The 18,687-nt window shown below is 37.7% G+C and overlaps 1 protein-coding gene across 18 annotated transcripts in view; it reads left to right on the plus strand.

The window, feature by feature from the left end:
• The window catches only part of INTS12 (integrator complex subunit 12), a 55,012-nt gene that overhangs the window by 999 nt on the left and 35,326 nt on the right, over window positions 1-18,687 (plus strand). For 12 of the 18 annotated variants that reach the window (XR_014228650.1, XR_014228651.1, XR_014228652.1 and 9 more), the window contains exons 2-8: window positions 4,021-4,628; window positions 5,808-5,971; window positions 7,993-8,145; window positions 8,725-8,912; window positions 12,783-12,942; window positions 14,256-14,408; window positions 16,666-17,058. Coding sequence is in view for 4 of the 18 variants with exons in the window: in XM_082316299.1 (XP_082172425.1) it covers window positions 5,816-5,971; window positions 7,993-8,145; window positions 8,725-8,912; window positions 12,783-12,942; window positions 14,256-14,408; window positions 16,666-17,247 (1,392 nt within the window). In the remaining 14 variants the exon portion in view is untranslated. Of the gene's footprint in view, window positions 1-205; window positions 278-4,020; window positions 4,629-5,807; window positions 5,972-7,992; window positions 8,146-8,724; window positions 8,913-12,782; window positions 12,943-14,255; window positions 14,409-16,665; window positions 17,600-17,868; window positions 18,056-18,687 lie in introns of those variants that run through there. The other 6 variants (XR_014228662.1, XR_014228663.1, XM_082316299.1 and 3 more) reach the window with 6 other exon arrangements.

Raw genomic sequence — 18,687 nt, forward strand, 5'->3', positions numbered from 1 at the left:
TAACTAATTACGAAATTCAGTTCTAGCTAAAGTTTGGTTCCTCCACGGAGAAATCACCAGGAGGATGATATCTAGGGAACCTGTAAACCTGATAAATTTCAGTAGGCATTGAATTAGGGAAAGGCGAAAACAATAATGGAGAGAGAATCCATTTACCAGTAACTTAAGTTAAGCTTAACTTAAGCAATGACATCTCTTTAAACAGCATCTTCAGGTCCATGTTTGCAGAATATTGAAGCTTGGTGGTAGCAGGGATTAGCAAATCTCAATTGCGTAGGTATGATTATCTCATTTACTTGAATAAATGTTTTTTTATAGAACTGATTTTTGTGACAACTATTCATGAGAACAGAAACATTTTGTAGAAAGATAAGGCAGATGTAACAGGAAAAGGTCTTGATTAAACAGGGAACTCGTGACAGAGCTCCAATGCAAAAAGGACATACACAGGAGGTGGAAGTGGAGACACAGGCTACGAAGGAGGTATATACAAATATTGCCCAGGCATGTGAGGATGGTGTTAGGAAAGCCAAAGCTAAGCTAGATTTGAAACTAGCCAGAGATCTCAACAGTAACGAGATGCTGTTTACCAGGAAAAGGATTCACAAGGAAAATATGTTGCTGCTGCTGAGTGGGACAAGTGTGTTAGTGACAGCAGACACAGATAAGGGTGAGATAGTCAATGTCGTCTTTGCCTCAGACTTCACCAATAAGGTCTCCCAGGCCTTTTGCCACAAGGCAGCGTTCAAGGAGATGAGGAACTATAAGTTGTAGAAGAGGATTGAAGCAGGGATTGTTTACCTGACAAGTCTGTGGTAGACTGCACTCAAGGGTGCTGAGAGCTGACAGTGTCTTCACAAAGCTACTCTCTGTCATCTTTGAAAGGCCTTGAGACTGGGGGAGATCCCCAAAGACTGGAGAAAGGCAAATCTTGCATTCATCTTCAAAAAGGGAAGAAAGGCAATCCAGAGAACTACAGGCTTGTCAGTCTCCCTCCTTCCACTGTGGAAAGAACATGGAGAAAGCCATTTGTAGGCATAAGGAGGAGCAGGTGGTGACTGGGGATAGCCAGCTTGGGATCTATCAAGGATAAATCATGCCTGACCAACTGGCTTGTCCTCTGTGACAAAATAACTAGATCTGAAGATGAAAGGAGAGTGTTGGATGTCATCTACCGTGGGCTTAGGGGCACCTAATAAAAGCCTTTACGTACCTAAGAGGAGATTATTGAGAAGATAGACCCAGTCTTTCTACTCAAGTGCACTGCAGGAGAACGAGAGACAGCACAAGTTGGAACTTCCAATTTGAAGTAAGGAAATGAGGACCGTTAGGCATTGGGACAGGTTGCCCAGAAGGTTTGTCACATTCCTGTCTGTGGAGGTTTTCAGGATCCAACTGGACAAAGTCCTGGGCAAGGTGGTCTGAATTCAGTGTTGACTTTGCTTTGAGCAGGAGGTTGCACAGGGTGACTGCTTGGGGTCCCTTCCAAACTGAATGATTATGTGATTCTTAAATAATGTACTGTTTGTGAAGAGTAGAAAACATCAAATATAGGGCAATAGTGTAATCTTAGAAATTTTGGATAAACAGGTTACTGTGATATTGATGGAGATATTAATTTAAAAGTACAGTATAATATATGCTGTAGAATAGAATGTAAAATGGAGGATACCAGTACTAGTAACTCCATAGCAGAAGATTTTACTCCAGTCTTCTAAAACTCTTTGGAGAAGATGTCAAATAAATAAGAACTGATTAATATAATTGTTTGATTAATAGTTGTCCAGACCACTAAAGCGTGTGAGTTTTGAAATATCCCTCATGGGAGATAACTGAGAAATTACATTGTCATGAATCAAGTCCTGATTAAGATACTAAAACAAAAACTGAAAATAGAAGTTCAGGTTTTCCTGCTTTTAAGATTTGCCTTGATCTACTTTATTATCACTTACATTAAATCTGGAAAAGGCATTGTTGGTAAATAAGCAAAATCTGCCACTGTCACTGTTATTAGATTAGTCAAGAAGGGAGAAAATCCTGAGGAACAGAAGAATCCAAAAGGGGGGGAAGGTGAATCGGTATTATGGCAGTAGGTGAAATTAATTATTGATGAACACAGTGCAGTGCATTGGAAGGAATTTTGTGCTACTGATTCATGTTGCTGGGTTTTAAGTTAACTGCTACATGTGTTAAAGGTAGCTGGAAAGGATATGTGAGTGAAAGTCCTTTTAATCATCAGTGTCAGTGAAAAGTAAAAGTATTGGTGAGTTAGTAAAGAATGCGTTTGATAATAGTATTGCAATATAAATTGAAGGTGCACACTTTCTTGGGAAAATATCTTCAGTTGTACACCTGTCTCAGAAAATAATAGAAATAGGAGCTCAAGAAACAGACAGGTGAAAATATGACCATTTCTGAAAATGTAATGTAAATAGATCCATTTAACTAAAAGTAATGATGAATAAGGTAATACATGTGTAGGCATGCAAAATCATAGCTGGAAAATAAATGAAAAGGGGTCTCTTACACCCTGGAAATCTAATAAGTCTATGAAATTGGAAGACCACATATTCTGTATAGTGCTCAATTAAGCTTGTTTGTATTTGGCAGAAGACAATAGTATGCTCAAGAAATGAGAGACTCAAAAAATTCTTAGATGTTTTAAGAATAACAACCCACTAATTAATGTTCTTAATTCCCACAGGGATTTAAACCAGTTAGAGTAGCCTGCATTAGGGCGTTACTCCATGATTGTCCATTGTAGGATTTTTAATATTATCTCACATACTTCAGAGAGTTTTGTTACCTTATATTTGGCCTTGTCTATCTGTCATCAAACAGTTCTCATACAATAGTGAAGAAGTGTCAAACAGAGACCTAAGCTGAGAAAGGTGCTTTTAGGGCTGGGCTAATGGGTTAATGCTTAGTTGCAAGAGGGTGCGCTTGAGTTCCTGTCCCTGCTCCATGGGTTGCCTGCGTGTTCCCTTCAGTTATTGCTTTGTGCAAAAGCAGTTCCACTCTTGAGTTCAAGGATTATAACACAGCCCTCTAATCTCACAGCTGCATTATCAAACTGCTACACAAAAGACAGTGTCATACTCACTTTTTTTCCTATTTGTTTTTCCTGAACAATATTTGAATTATTTTCTGTGCAAAGATTCCACTTCAACAAAGAGTGTTCTCACGCAGAATAACCTATGGCATCATCGTTAAAACACTGTATTATTGCTCCAAGACTATCAAGTTGCTATATGCTGACTTCACCACCAGAGGAGCAGTTTATGAATGAAAACATGAATGAATGTAGCTGGATCTTAGCTTTATAAATATCAAACCACTGTTCTGATCTGTAAATATCTGGAAAAGGCCACTACCAAAAGCAATAATTTGCCTTTTGGACCAGGCCAGTTATTGGTATTAGCCTGTTTGACAGTTGTGTTATTGTGGTCCAGTATGGAGAGCATATTTATCAATTTACTTTTTTCAGATGATGCTGTTTTTAAGACAGCTATTGATGTGTTCATCTTTCCATTAAATATATTTACCTTCTTTAACTTACATACATTTTTTTAATTTGAAAATGTATACCTAAACTGAGCATACTTGAACTGTTTAATGAGCCCAGTTCCCTCCCTTCTCATGAGAAATTTCTCATGATGTTAGTTATAACTGCCTTAGCCTGTGACATTATAATTTGCCCTTGAGAACAGAGAAAGAATTGCCGCAATTTCATACGCAAATAAAAGAGTAAATACAGAGAACCCTTTTGAAATTCGGATTTTAACAGTTTAACGGTCCTTTACAGTAGATGTCTTTAAAAAGCTAGAAATAAATCTGGGAAGTGTTGTCTTCAGAAAGATGAAAAATGAATTAGTATGCTACACTTGTTCTCTAAATACTCCAGGTATCCTGAATTGGCTGCTAATGAGTGTTGAGGCTACCTGTTCCTTATGTACACAAGTATATACTCCTAGAAGAAGCTTCAGAAAAGAACTTAAAGGATTTTTTTTTTTTTAACAGGAAATGATTCCAAATTTCTGAAATTAGTGTTTTAATTCTACTGGTTTTGTTCAACAGAGGGTTTAGCAGAGTCCGAATTTAAGATTATATGGTACCGAAACTCGGAAGGCGTATTCACAGAACAGAGAAAGGGAAGAGAGAACCTATCCACAGAATTCAGGAGCAGCCTGAAAATTTATCAGAGGTAGATGCATAAAAAAAGAGGGTATGTGCTTTCCACGCACATCGACTTCACTTTTTGTAAACATCAGAGAGAGACTGAATTGTCTGGAGGGGGCTCACACTGCAGTCTCTACTTGATCAGTGAAAAAGCAAGGTAACTGGTGTGTAGTACTTAGTAGCAGAAGTTCTGTGGCCACCAGAAAATGATTTGACAAGTAGCAAAGATTAAGGAAGAGAGAAGAAGCTCTTGAAGAGGATTCTTAGCTCTCTGCTGGGTCCATTGATAAAATCCCTATGAAGTCTACTGTATGTCGAACTCCTTGATGATCTCAGTCGAGCGATTCTCTGGTGTCTCGTGAAAGCTCAGCATGAGATAAAGGTTCCTGAAGACTTCTAGGCAAGTGTTGAGGGAGGAGGCTGCCGCTGCTGGTGTTTTGGCCAGAGAGGTAAAAGTTCACTATCTTGAATATCAAAAGGAATTCATCAGACAAAACCTTGGAAGCTTCAGCTGAAAAAGCTGTCCAGGCAGTGCATTTGAGCAGAACTATGAAAGCCTTTTCAAGAATGTCTTCTAGATTACTGTATTAAAAAAAAAAAAAAAAAGTCCTGGTGCGTTTCAAATGAGATTTGAAGGGATTATTAACACTACTTCTCATCCATTTTGGAAAAGAGCAGAAAACTTCCCTTCCCATGTTATTTCTTAAATTATTAATTGTTAATTATTGATTAAGTTAGAGAGCTATCTATGTTTGTAGTGACAATTTCTGATGTAAATGCAGTCCCTTAGAGCTTTTGTTAAAGAAATTAATAGAGAAGGCTCCAGGGTGCAGGAATATATTGCTATGAAGCAAACATTTTTTTTAAATTCGTTCTAAGCTTTCCCTCACGTTATTCCATTTACATTGACACTGGCATCTTAGAGCTCTGGATAGTCATTAGTTGACATGAAAACCTAAGCCTTCACAAGGGGACTTGGATAAATCACAATTTGAGTTATAAATTTTCTCACTATTTCAGCTAAATTTAAAAATGGACAATATATTTTTTCAGGTTATAATATATATATTATATATAAAAGATTATATACTAGTTGTTTTATATCTCTTATATTGTATGTTACAATGAGCTGTTCTTTTCAGAAGTTTCAAAAGTTAATTTTTCTACAAGAGATTTTTCTTTGTTATTCTTAAATAAGCAATGAGATAGAAATCACTGTATATGCAAATAGTGTTAAGGAGAAGGGTAGTAATTGTTTTTCTTGATTTTTATACTTATTTTGCATACTTTTCAATATTCTATATATATGGAATATCAAGAATGTGGCATATTTGTTCCATTTATTTAAATATGATGAGTTTAGTTTCTGAACATCAGATATGCCAAAGAACAAATTTGACATAATTTTAGATGTAAAGCCAAATTCAAGTTCTGCAGCTCTAAGGTTCACAATCAGTCATCATCTAATGACGATAACTAATTCATATATCATCCTTGCTGTGATTTAATATAATTTAATTTTACAAAAAAAAAAATCTTATGTGATATAGTTAGGCACATGCTGTTTGAGTTATACTCCATATGAATAAAGTTGTCATCGCTTTTTTTTTTTTTTCCTTCCTCCAAAGACACCACTATGGCTGCTACAGTGAACTTGGAACTTGATCCCATTTTTCTGAAAGCCCTAGGCTTCTTGCATTCGAAGAGTAAGGACTCTGCTGAAAAGCTGAAAGCGCTCCTTGATGAGTCGTTGGCCAGAGGAACTGACTCAAGCTATCGTCCATCTCAGAAGGTATTGGTATTGGAGAGCATGGGTCATTTTTGTGTGCCTTTTTAAAGCTTCTGCTATTCCTAGTTCGTCTTTTATAGCTGAAAAGCTAAAAGAGAATCGGAAATTGAGGAAAAAGAAAAAGTAATTATGGAATGTTCGTATTCATCATTCCCCTTCTATGCAACATAATCCATTTGATTAATTGAAGTTAATGAAAAAAAAAATCTCTTTGCCATGTTGGTGTACTGAGATCTGTAAATGAGATATTCAACACTATATTGCAAGTGTCATGACTTTGTAATAGTACTTTTTGTATTCACTTTTATATCAGTTTTGGCATTTTTGTTCATAAGCTATCATACCTGCTATCTAAGGTGAACCCAAAATTACGTATTTCTCCAGTTACAATCAGAGATAAAAGATCTTTAAAATGCAGATTATTTTTGCTACAGATAAATTTGAAACAAAGCAAGCAATTTACTGATAAAGCTGGATCTCTTTTCTTGAAATTATGTTGATGGAGTCATATGAGAATGAAAAACACCAAATGGTTCAAAGCAGAAATGATTTGCAGGCTGAAATCTTTGCCATCCACTGGACAAACATTATCTTTCATCTACTGAAAATCACTGAACACCTGCTAGAGAGAATATTTGAATCTGAGATTAGTGTATGGAAATAACCAAGCAGGGACATCCTCGTATTGCTACGTATTGACATATGGATAATGAGGTAGCGTTCTCCCCTAGGATGCCTAGAAGTCAGCCTGGTATGTTCTGATGATGGTCTGTATGCTGATACATTAGTAATATTTCATTTCTACGTGGTCCAAATGACTAAAAGGCACTATTACTGCTAAAGCATACATCATGCTTGTACTGTGTAGTCTTAACTCCTTTCTATTCAAATTTTTAATTCCCTGGAACCTAAACTGCAGTTCCCTCTAACACAGGTCTCAAAACCCTCAGGAGCCATCTATGTCAGAGCTCAAAGAAGCATTGGTTTGTGGTTTAAAGAGGAAGCAGGGAGCCGAATAATAGTGCAAAGAGGCTTGGGAAGCCAATTCTAGTCACAGCTCAGGTGGTAGTCACCTGCTCTCAGGTGAGGCTGAGGCTCAGGCCAGAGGAAGAAATCTTTTGCTCTCCTCTTTTCAGTGTGTGTCCAGTATCAGCTGGACTGCAAAGCTAATAAATGGAAAAAACGTACAAGAATTTCTTTCCTTGCATTCTCAGGCTGCAGGATTAATTTGTGGTTGACCATGAAATCCAAGAACAGAGTAAGGAGCACAGGATTACCGCAGTTGGGAGGATGAGGAAATCCATTTCTGACTCTGGATGCAAGAGGAAGTCAGCAAACTTGGGGGGGGCTGATGCTCAGGGCTCAGGACCCATCCCAGTACGCAGCAGAGAATTACTCCCTACTTACCAAGCTGGGAGGCTGGGTACATTGCTCATGCACATTGCTGTGATTAATCACTCATTTACAGACTCACTTGCTTATTATCCATTGCTGACACTAATGCATCATTAATAAGAACTATTGATTTCTGTTGAGATCTAAATTTATTAATCTGATAGGTGAGTATGGACTGAGATTAAGCAGAAGTCAATATTTTTCTCTGTGAGGGAATGAAGTATTGATGTCTGGTGACATCAGATGTCAACTTATGTTTTCAGCTTATATTGAATTTTGTCCTCAGAGCTATCTGAAAATTTGTGTTCATTATCTCTTTGAATTTTAAAAGCAGAAAAGTTTTCCTTTTTAATTAATGTCCCAAAGAGGATCTGTCTTTGGAAAAGGAGCACCTTTTGTTCTGGAAGGTGAGTGATAAGGGGAGGTTTTAATAATTGACTGCAGCTTAAAGACACTAATCTGTCGATATGATATGAAAATATTTAAGAAATGTTAAAAAAAAAACAGTATATATAGGTGATCAATGTTGTATGACATGTTGTTTGCCTATACCCTGTTATCTAACTAATTGCAAACTAGAAAGTGACTCAAGTGTAGGGTTTGCCTTCAATTTTTGTTTCTGTTTTTAGGAAGTAGAGCAACCAAAAGTATCTGTTACCAAACCTATTTCCAGTAAGCAAGAGCCTAAAGCTTCTTCTAGTTTGCCTTCTGGCAACAACAATGGCAAGCCCACTGCATCAGAAAAGGTGAAAAAAGAAACAGAAAAGAGATCTGCTGATAAAGTGAGTAATTTTTGTTCTCTAATGAAATAACTTGGTTAATAAACTTGAAGATATTTTAGACAAAAGCTCTCCTTTTTAACCTGTGTAAGTCAACTCATCTACTTGTGCATAGCCTATGAGCTGCATTATCCAATCATGTTGCCGTTTAGGCAATCCAACTAAAGTCTTGTTATAATTCTGGGAATGTTTTCCCTGCTCATTGCAGGGGGGTTGGACTAGATGACCTTTAAAGGTCCCTTCCAAGCCAAACCATTCCGTGATTCTATGTTTTAAATATCCTTCTATGTTTTAAATATCCCGATAATAAGAGGCCACTAAAATGTAGCAAGCTGAAATGTTGGATTCCCAAAGCTTTTTCAAGGATTTTGAGGTGAAGTACAAAAAGTGGACTTGAACTTCTAGTTCATAAGTATTTTGAAGAAAATATGTATCTAAATAAAATATGTTGTGTGTACCCTGTGTAAAGTACACCTTCTTATACTGCTAACCTAATTGTTCCAGTCATTTTCTCATTTTAGTAATATGTGTTAGCTTTTTGCATTTTCACATTCTCTGTGTGTGTGTGTGTGTGTGTAACAGATAAAAGGGGATACTGCTGAAGGAGCTGACACACAAAAGAAACCCAGACTAGAGAAGCAAGAGGCTCGTTCCTCTCCTATTACAGTTCAGACGAGCAAGGATTTATCCATGCCTGATTTATCTAGCTTTGAGGAAACCAGTGCTGATGACTTTGCTATGGAAATGGGATTAGCATGTGTTGTTTGCAGGTAAGTCAACATTGCTTCATTGCAATTGTGTAATTACCTTTTTTTTTTTTTTCTTTTTTTTATTGTGTGCTGTTAATGCTTCCTGTAGTTTTTATTCTGGAAACCACTTAAGCACATATCCAAAATTAATAATACATTTAAGCATCCTTCATGAATAAAAATGGTTTCTTGAAAATGGAACCTTTAATGAGAGCCAACTTTTCTTCTTCAGGAAAGGGCAAGTGAAAAATAATAAAACTAGACATGATGCAAAACCTGTCATGACAAATACAGATTTTTAATTATTGGAAAATAAGTTAAAGTATTAGTGGCTAATGATAAGCATTTTTAAAAAGTCAGTTCTCTTCTGAAAACGTTTTTAGTGGCATTATTATGAGATCTGTATGTGTTGCTCCTCTTTTCGTAATCATTTGGCATTAGTTTACACATAGCCATGTTTTTTCAGTTAACAGTGTAAATATTTCTTGCAGTCAAGACAGGTTCTTCTTACTTTTCAGTAAGGGCCTCTAAAATTGGATCTTGATAATGTTCTGCTAACAATACATTTAGTGTTAACAGAAATACAAAATGCCTTTTGAATATCCTTCCTGGGATGAAATCACTTGAATCAGGATTTGGTTTCACAGATTATTTATGTCGTTGTAAGTCCCCACTGCTGCCAAAAGGAGCATTTTGGCTCTCCCAATTGTACCTCCTTCCCTGTCCTGTTTAGGGGATGTATTGCCCACACAGGTTTGATCAGCTGAATCAGCTTCTGGATCAGCTCTCCGCTTGGGTTTTTCAGTAGGTTTAGGTTGCAGGCAGCTTAGTGAGTGTAAATGCTTATTCTGGCACATGTGTGGATGCAGAAATGTAGAGCCAGGACAGAGAGGAAGGTGGGACTGGCCTTTTGGTCGCGTTATATATTTTAGGTCAGGTTAAGCCAGTTGGGAAACTGCTTTATAACTTTGTTCTTCAGTCATTTCCATGGTCGTTCCTGTTGTGCAGATAAGGAGATGTCTCCCGTACATGGAGGATAAATTGCCATTGTTACAGCTAATTATACTGTTAACCAATTGTGAACTGAAGAGATTCCATGTCACGTTATTCACATGTGTTAGCTCAAATGTTTAATTTCTTATTATAGACATTGAAAAAGGAAGAAGAGTTAAAACATTTGAAGTATGAAATAAATATTTCAATTTTACCTTTCCTCTTGCAAATTCCATTGTTGCTGTCTCTTAAAGGGGCAAAGCCCTGTTCAGCAGTATGTTAAAATGCTACTAAAACCAGTATGGTATTAACTTATTTGGCCAGCCGGCATAAAGAAAAGTTTTGTTTAGACAGTCTTGAGCTGCAGTGGATTATTAATTCTGCGTCTTCCCTGGCAAAGGAAAGCACATACAGGCATAATGAGAAATGCCTGCAAAGTAAAGAAAGAAAATGCAACTACGGTGCCTAGTGTCGCCAAAACTTTGCTTTGAAAAGCATAGGCCAGGTGTGTGGTTCCATTACCTGTTCCACAATCAATGTTTAACCTGGCTGCTGAAAGCGTTGCTTCTGGCTAACCGTGGTCACAAATTCATAGTGCTCTTGCAAAAGATGCATCTATCCTGGCTAAATAAAATAGCTGTCATTAAGCTGATGCCAGAGGGAAGGAGAAGCACAGCAGGGAAAGAAACAATCCATTAGAGAGGAGATGGCAACAGTCACCCAATGCTCAGGATTTATTTTCATTTTACATGAAACCTGCTGGAACTGATGTCATACGGTTCTCGATCTCCAGCTCGTGCCGGACAGGATGTTTTTCAGAGTACTTGTGCTTCAGACTTTCTGAATCCAACACATTGCTTAGACAGTATTCCAGTATTTACTGCTCAGCTTTCAACATGTGGGCCCTTTTTGGGGTTGGCCATCTCGAGCCCAAATAATAACATCCCAGTACATATGAAATGTAAAAGCACTGGATACTCTGTAAAATAACTCAAATATTAATAGTATTTAGAAACTGACCTCTTTTAATAACTCAACCAATTATTCAATCAATTGTGAATGAAAAAAACATGTCCAATTGCAGAGTAGATGGGGTTCATAGCCAAAGGGTTTATATTTGTATTGCTTAAGAAGACAACAACAAGAACCCAGCTGTATGTTCACAAATGCAAAAGAGTGCCTTTGGATATTAACTATTCCTTTTTTATAGATGTAAAAGCTAAAGTAGAGACATTAAATATTTGTTCAAGATTTGCTAAGTGTCCAATGTATTTTCACAGCGATTAGGAATATTGAACGTTGATGCCTGTGGTGGTTTTCTTCTTGTTCTTTTGTACCAAGTTAGGCATAAGGAGAGAGGGACTATTAAAATAACTTCACCCTCTCCAGTACCTGCAGATGTTAGAAAAACAGGACTCACTGGTTATATGGCTCCTCAGTTATATGAAGAAGAAATACTACATGCATTTTGCAGATGATAGTGAACTCTGTCTCTCTCTCAAAAAAAAAAAAAAAAAAAAGTCTTTAAAAAAGCCTGGTTTTGAAAGAACAGCCTTATTTTTTATGAATACTTTTTTGTTTGTTTGTTTTCTGAAGGTAAAAAAATCATTCAATTTGTTTCTTAGTTATAATTTAAAAATAAGTCTGGTTTAACTTGGTTTTGGGCATGAAGAATTCATGTTTCTTTAATCAGTCTGGAATTGTTCTTTGTAATTTTAAAATAGGGTGTCTCCCCTCCCTTGCGACATGGGGTTGAAACATCACTGCTTTCTTCTGACCCAGTTTATTTAGGAATAACAAACAAAACAGCTTTTGAAATATCCTGCGTCTAAAATAACGGGCCCTGGAACTTCAGAAAGGTTTCTCCCTCTGTTTTTAAATAGCCTATTTAAAAGAGAAATATGTCTTAGAAAATGTTCTAGTATCCATATGGACAATACCTTCAGACTTCATTTTCCTGTTATATAAAGAAATAAGGTATTACCTTTCCCCACCCATCTACAAATAGAGTTTCCATGGTTACCTGGGTACCTGCTCCTCAGGGATATGAGCAAAAGCAGCTTAGCAATTAAATAGCCTGATTTGTCATCTGAAGGAAGAAATCATTAGGAAAATGGTATTTGGCTAATTCACAGGCATACTTCCAGTCATGTGTATATCACTAATTTGTCATTTATACAGCGTGATTACTTTCAGGAGAGGTCCACGCAAAATTAAGTCCTCATCACCAGCTTACATGTTTGCTTCAAGGCAGGACTGCACAGTTAATCCTCTCTGTTCCATCTTTCCATGATTCTGGTATTATCTTGAATTCCAAGTGTCTGTTTGTGTAGTAGGGACCAAAAGGATAGGTAATAAAACATCTTTAAAGTAATATACAGCTTGGATGATGACGCTTTTAAATCCTGTAGCAGAAAGCACTCTTACAGGCTTGTCATTGAGAAATTATTTGTTCTTGAACTGTATTGCTCTACAGTTTACAGCAAAATTATCCAAATGTAAACTGGCCTTCATATGCTAATATAATGAGGAAGTTGTAATTGGTGTATAGTGAGGTATCCATAAAATGCACAAGTCAAGCAAAGCAGGTGATACTTGCATTTCTAATATAAAAATCAAACAGGGAAATCAAGTGTCATATACACATGTTTAATAGTATTGAAGTTTTAGATTTTCTTGAATGAAATTACCTTTAAAAAATACAAAATTTCTAAAGTATTTGTTAGGAAGAACTCATACAGGAAGAAAAGGAATACATTTCATTTGCCACAGGTAGAAAATATACATGAAAGCAAAAATATTTTTAGTTTTTATCTTAAGCCTTGCAAAATTTGCAACAATTGGATAATCCTTTAAGTGCTTTCTCCCATAATCTGTTCTTAACTATTTGCTCTGCAGGCAAATGACAGTTATTTCTGGGAATCAGCTAGTGGAGTGTCAGGAGTGCCATAATCTCTACCACCAGGATTGCCATAAACCTCAAGTGACAGACAAGGAAGTGAATGATCCTCGACTTGTGTGGTATTGTGCCCGCTGTACCAGGCAGATGAAGAGAATGGTAGGAGTCAGTTTTTTGTATGAGCACTGTCTGAATACAGCAGGCTATTTCTAATACGTGAGAGTATTTTATGGGTTGCAGAAATCTTTGGAAGCATGTTGGAGAACCGTTTTTCTCAGCAGTGCTTCCCTTGCTGCAGCTGTGTTTTTTTTAATGTAGCATCTCAAGGAGCGTTCTGTAATGTGCTTCTTAAAGCTTTTAAAAGCAGAAGTTGAGTGAAGAAGAGTGAAATAGGTTTATTTCCTACTTGGTAAGCAGCAGTTGAAAACTTTTTATTTCAGGCAATACTCAGTTTTTAGTACATGTCTACAAATAGCCCTACAGTTGTAGTTTTCTTCTCAGCTTTGGACATGAATGGTTGTTTTCCTGTAAGACAAGACCACATGTTAAGTGCTGAGTGTCCTCAGGCTTGACAATAAGCTGAGGGTAGCACATTCCAGGAAAAAAGTCCCTTTATTTTTATTGATCTGCATGTTAATTTCTTGACTAAACAGGCTAATTATTCCTGATCCCACAGGAATCCCACTCATCTCATTATGAGCAACAAGCATCAGAGTAAGAAACCATCTTTCGGTGCATGAAACATTTAACCGTTAGTTTGCACAACTTCAGTTCTGACATTTTAAAATCAAACCCTTTTATATAGTGGAAAATGTGTTCTGTTTTGGAACTGTTCTATGATAACTTAGCGAACTGTTATCTGTTGAAATGGCTCTCCTAAGAAACAAGAAAAGAAGGCAATGTAAGATCCTGGCCCAGGAGTTATCATTGCTGACTGAAGTACATGATTATTCTGATGATCATCAGGCCTTTGAACTCAGAGGAGTGTTTGCCTGAGGTCAGCTATTGCACAGGATAGCCATTGCAGCCATTCAACGTTTGCCTTCAATATGCCCTTTCCTTTTTTCATTTCAGCGTAAATTCTATGATTTTACCTGCCACTTCTTAGCAGACTCTTCCAGCCTGCCTCCCAGTACTGCTGTATTATGTCCCTGTCTTCCTCAAGTTCACCTGTCTTTGCCTTATTTCTGTGAAGGCCCAGTGCTTTCCTGTTCCCTAAGTGTCAACACTGCCGCTCTTTCCACGCTGAAATAGCAAGTCCTGTTCAGTATGCTTTTTGGCTGGACTCTGTCCCCAGTATCATGCTCAGCACTACCTCCACATCGCCTATTACCTTATTTCTCAGGCACGGTTCAGCTTGAAATTGTAAAGGCTAGATTGCAATCTGATAATGCTCAAGCTTTTTGTTAACAGTCAAAAGAGTCAATATTATGGGGCCTATAACTAATTTGTTTTTTTTTCCTATCAAACAGGCTCAGAAGACACAAAAACCACCTCAAAAACCAGCTCCTGCAGTTGTTTCAGTTGCACCAGCTGTGAAGGATCCATTGGTCAAGAAGCCAGAAATTAAGTTAAAACCTGAGACCCCATCAACTTTTCTAGCATTCAAGAGAACAGAAGTCAAGGTAATGTAGTTCAAATTTTCCAGAGAAAGAGTTTACATTTCACTGCATAGTTTATCATTTTTTTAAATTAGGCTAATCTTTTCTCACAAGAACCATGAATGAAAATAGTCTGCTATACTATGTGTACTGAGTAGTACCATAGCATAGTGGTTTTGCATTAACACTAAAAGAGTGGGGAAAAAGAAACTCAATTCAACTATACGTCCCTAAAGCATCCAGCTCTTGACTGTGTTTTTATGTTACAAGGGAGAGAACAGAATTTACGGATTTTTTTAAATGATATTTTATACAAGTAGAAATCCTCATAAATGTGTGCTAGCAGCCCAGAAAGCCAATCACATCCTGGGCTGCATCAAAAGAAGCGTGGCCAGCAGGTTGAGGGAGGTGATTCTCCGCCTCTACTTGGCTCTGGTGAGACCCCACCTGGAGTACTGCGTCCAGCTCTGGAGTCCTCAGTATGGGAAAGACACGGACCTGTTGGAGCGAGTCCAGAGGAGGGCCACAAAAATGATCAGGGGGCTGGAGCACCTCCCCTATGAAGACAGGCTGAGAGTTGGGGTTGTTCAGCCTGGAGAAGAGAAGGCTCCGTGGAGACCTTATAGCAACCTTCCAGTACCTGAAGGGGGCCTACAAGAAAGATGGGGAGGGACTCTTCATCAGAGAGTGTAGTGATAGGATGAGGGGTAATGGTTTTAAACTGAGGGATGTATTTAAATTAGGTATTAGGAAGAAGTTCTTTACTGTGAGGGTGGTGAGACACTGGAACAGGTTGCCCAGAGAAGTTGCAAATGCCCCATCCCTGGAAGTGTTCAAGGTTGGATGGGGCTTTGAGCAACCTGGTCTAGTGGAAGGTGTCCCTGCCCATGGCAGGGGGGTTGGAACTACATGATCTTTAAGGTCCCTTCCAACCCAAACCATTCTATGATTCTATGATTTGTACAAAAGATATGATTTGTTCTCTGTGGTCAAGTAACATATACGTAGTTTGATACTTACAAACATGAAGAGAAGCTTTCTAGGGAAACTCAAGCTGACCCTGTGAGATCTAATTTAGGAGACTGCTGCTTCTTATATACGTTGCCTTATGTTTCTGTTTCTCCCAGTTATTTAATAAATATTGTCATAAGTTGGTCAAAGGTGGTAAACCAGAAGCCATGTAATAAATAACATAGTAGTCTAACAAAGCATGACCTTTACATAGGAAAACACATATTTAACTCAGAATCAAAGCAATTATTCATGTGCTCAAAGTTATATTTGCCATTGCTCTGCCTGGATGCAAACCATCATGAATAATATGATGGCTATTGCTCAGGCATTTAAACTTGTGAATAACTTTTTTCACCTCAGCAGAGTTATTTATGCACCTAAACGGGTTGTAAGAGTGAGGCCCAAATTTCATCCATCATCTTTACTGTTTAGAAACTGTCTGGTTATTATAGAAGTTGTATTACTTGAATAGAGGGTTTTAATTTCCATTTTGACTCTGCCATTCGGTATAAATCTGGTTTAATAATTCCATGTGTGTATTATCCTCATCTGAAAACTGGGGATTATATGGTTTAAAGTGTGGGAACTGCAGCTAATGTGTATAGCACTTTGCAGGCAAGGAAAACTTTGTTTGCAGGAGGTTTGTCTTTTGCAGTACCTGAATGGGAAGACTTCAGGAAAGAAGTCCAGAGATGATTTTTTTTTTTTTTTTTAAAGTGTATCTATGATACAGGCTGCTAAGAATCAAGAGAATGGAAGGGAAGGAAAGGAAAGGAAAAAGTTTAGACACTGCTACTTTGACCAAAAGACTATAATAAATGCAATACTTCATTGCTCAGTGTCTTTTTTTGTCTGAGCATCTGTCACCTGTCAAAAGTGACACCAGGTAACGACAGTAAACGATAAAAAGTGGTGGCTTGCCTCCCTTTTTTATACTTCACAAATTTGGGCTTTTTGTAGTTACTTCAGTTAAATGATCTTTTAGAGTTTATGGGGGGATCACAATGCCATATGATAGCCTGCTAGCTGTATAGAAGAAAGGGAAGAACAGGTAATATTGATTTTATGTGGTTGGGACATTAAAAGTTGGCTACATCTGGCATCCTTTCCTTTTCCTGTTAATACTTTTAACTGTAGTGACCAGTGATGAAATATTGTCCATTGGGTGTTCCTGGGAAAAGAACTGAAACAGAGGCTCTCTCTATTCCTGCTGTGGTGTGTTACACAAATAGATGCTACTATAATAAGAATGCTTTATTTATTTTAGACCTCAGCAGCAGTTTCGGGGAACTCAGCCAGTACAAGTGTTTCCTCTTCAGCAACCAGTGGCCTTACAGGATGGGCTGCTTTTGCAGCCAAAACCTCCTCTGCCAATCCATCAACTGCCAAACTGGGATCAACAGCACAGAGCGCCAGTGGGAAACCTGCAGCTTCTTCAAATAACCAGAAACCTGTGGGTTTGTCAGGGTTGGCAACTTCCAAAGCAGGACTAGGGTCAAAAATAGCTTCTGCCAACAACAGCACAAACCCTGTTCAGCTGAAACCTCCTCCACCTCTGACACTGGGGAAAACCACTCTTAGCCGTTCAGTAAGCAGCGACAATGTCAGCAAAGTAGGTCTTCCTAGTCCCAGCAGTACTGCGCCGAGCACCAGCAGCCAGGTGAGCAGCGGGAATGGCAACAGCGGGACTGCGGGTAACAGTGGGGGCAGCGCAAGCAAAACCACGGCAGATACTGGTAATCAGTCAGCCTCCGTAAAAGGCCCGACTTCTCAGGAATCTCAACTCAATGCTATGAAAAGGTTACAAATGGTCAAGAAGAAGGCTGCTCAAAAGAAACTCAAGAAGTAGTATGGCTGCTTGCTAATTTTGTTGGTTGTGTTCTGTGAAACAGCAGCATTGGTGTTTTTCTTAAAGAAAATCCCCCAGTTACTGGACTGAAACAGTAGTTAAATCAGGGAAGGCCAAAACCTATGTTATACAGGAGGTCAAACTTTGATAATCCTAGTATTCCTTCTGACTTTGCAAATCTGTGAATTGAATATGTTGGAGGAATTCCCTATTATATGCTCCTGTTTTTTAGCTCAAAGCACTGAAACTTGAAATGGTAAAAGTTGGGTATTTTGGAGTATAAAAAAAAAAAAAAAAAAACACAAACCAAAACAGATTTATGTGGACACTTAATAAATTGAACTTACTGTAACTGTCATTCTTAAACGTTATTAATAAAAGTATTATTAATCTGGGAGATCATTATTGCTGCGTTTCTTTCACCCCATTTTCCAATACTTAAAATGTTTCACCTGTTCAGAGTTGTCTATATTGTGAAGAGTTAATGAAGTTTATCCCAAATTATATAGTTCCTTAGGGAAAAAAATATTTTTTCTTTTAACCAATTTCAAAAATTAACTGTTAAACAACATACTCTATTTAAAGTGAGAATTTTAAGTGGCCTATTTTGTTTTTATACAGTGAGAAGCTTCATGGTTGTGGTGGTGGTGTTGTAATTCTCTGAGGGAGGAGAAAAGAGCGTTGGCAGAAGATAAATGGCCCCTAACGTGTAAAAAGAGCGGAAGAGAGCCAAAACAGTGTTTTCAAGCTTTCTTAATCTGTAAAGAACCTTAATATTGCCCTGTTGAATATGAATGGAAAATAAGTGGTAGGCAGTGTATATTTTAATTAAAAGCACAGTCCGATTGAACCGCATTGTTTTGATGATGTTAGAGAGGGAAAAATAGAAGAAAATTAAGGGAATTTTCTTGGGTATCAGTAAGTTAGCTTCCTTTCTGGCACACCTGAAACACATGAGAGTTTTTGATCACCTAAGTATTCCATGCTGTTAAGTATTGCTATAAAATTCACAAGCCTTGCACGTGTCAAAGTAGTATTGCCTGCCAACCTATCTTGGAAAATGAAGCCTCTAGTCTCTTAACTGTTCTACCATAGCCGGTATGATTATTATTTAAAATTACTGCTTGCTTATACAAGGAAGTAGCAAAAGCAGAAATCTCTTTAGTAGTTAGTGACAGTGTTGGTAGAGAAAAACCCTTTCCTAGCCCTGTCAGCTAGTTTCTAAGGGGGGTGGTGTGGTGTTGCTTTTTTAAAAATAGGTCTATTACAGAGTTTTGAAATCAGTTGGAAAACCTTTTCCAGCAATTTCTGTAGGAGATAGAAACAGAAGTAGATGCATAGAAGTGCATGTCTTCCTTTATGCTACTCAAAGTAGCAAATGGATTGTGTATACTCTATAAAAGTTCAATTTCTTTCCCCTTCCCTTCAGTGATTTGTATT

The sequence above is a fragment of the Platalea leucorodia genome (assembly GCF_965183815.1).
Source record: "Platalea leucorodia genome assembly, chromosome: 6".
NCBI classification, from domain to species: Eukaryota; Metazoa; Chordata; class Aves; order Pelecaniformes; family Threskiornithidae; genus Platalea; species Platalea leucorodia.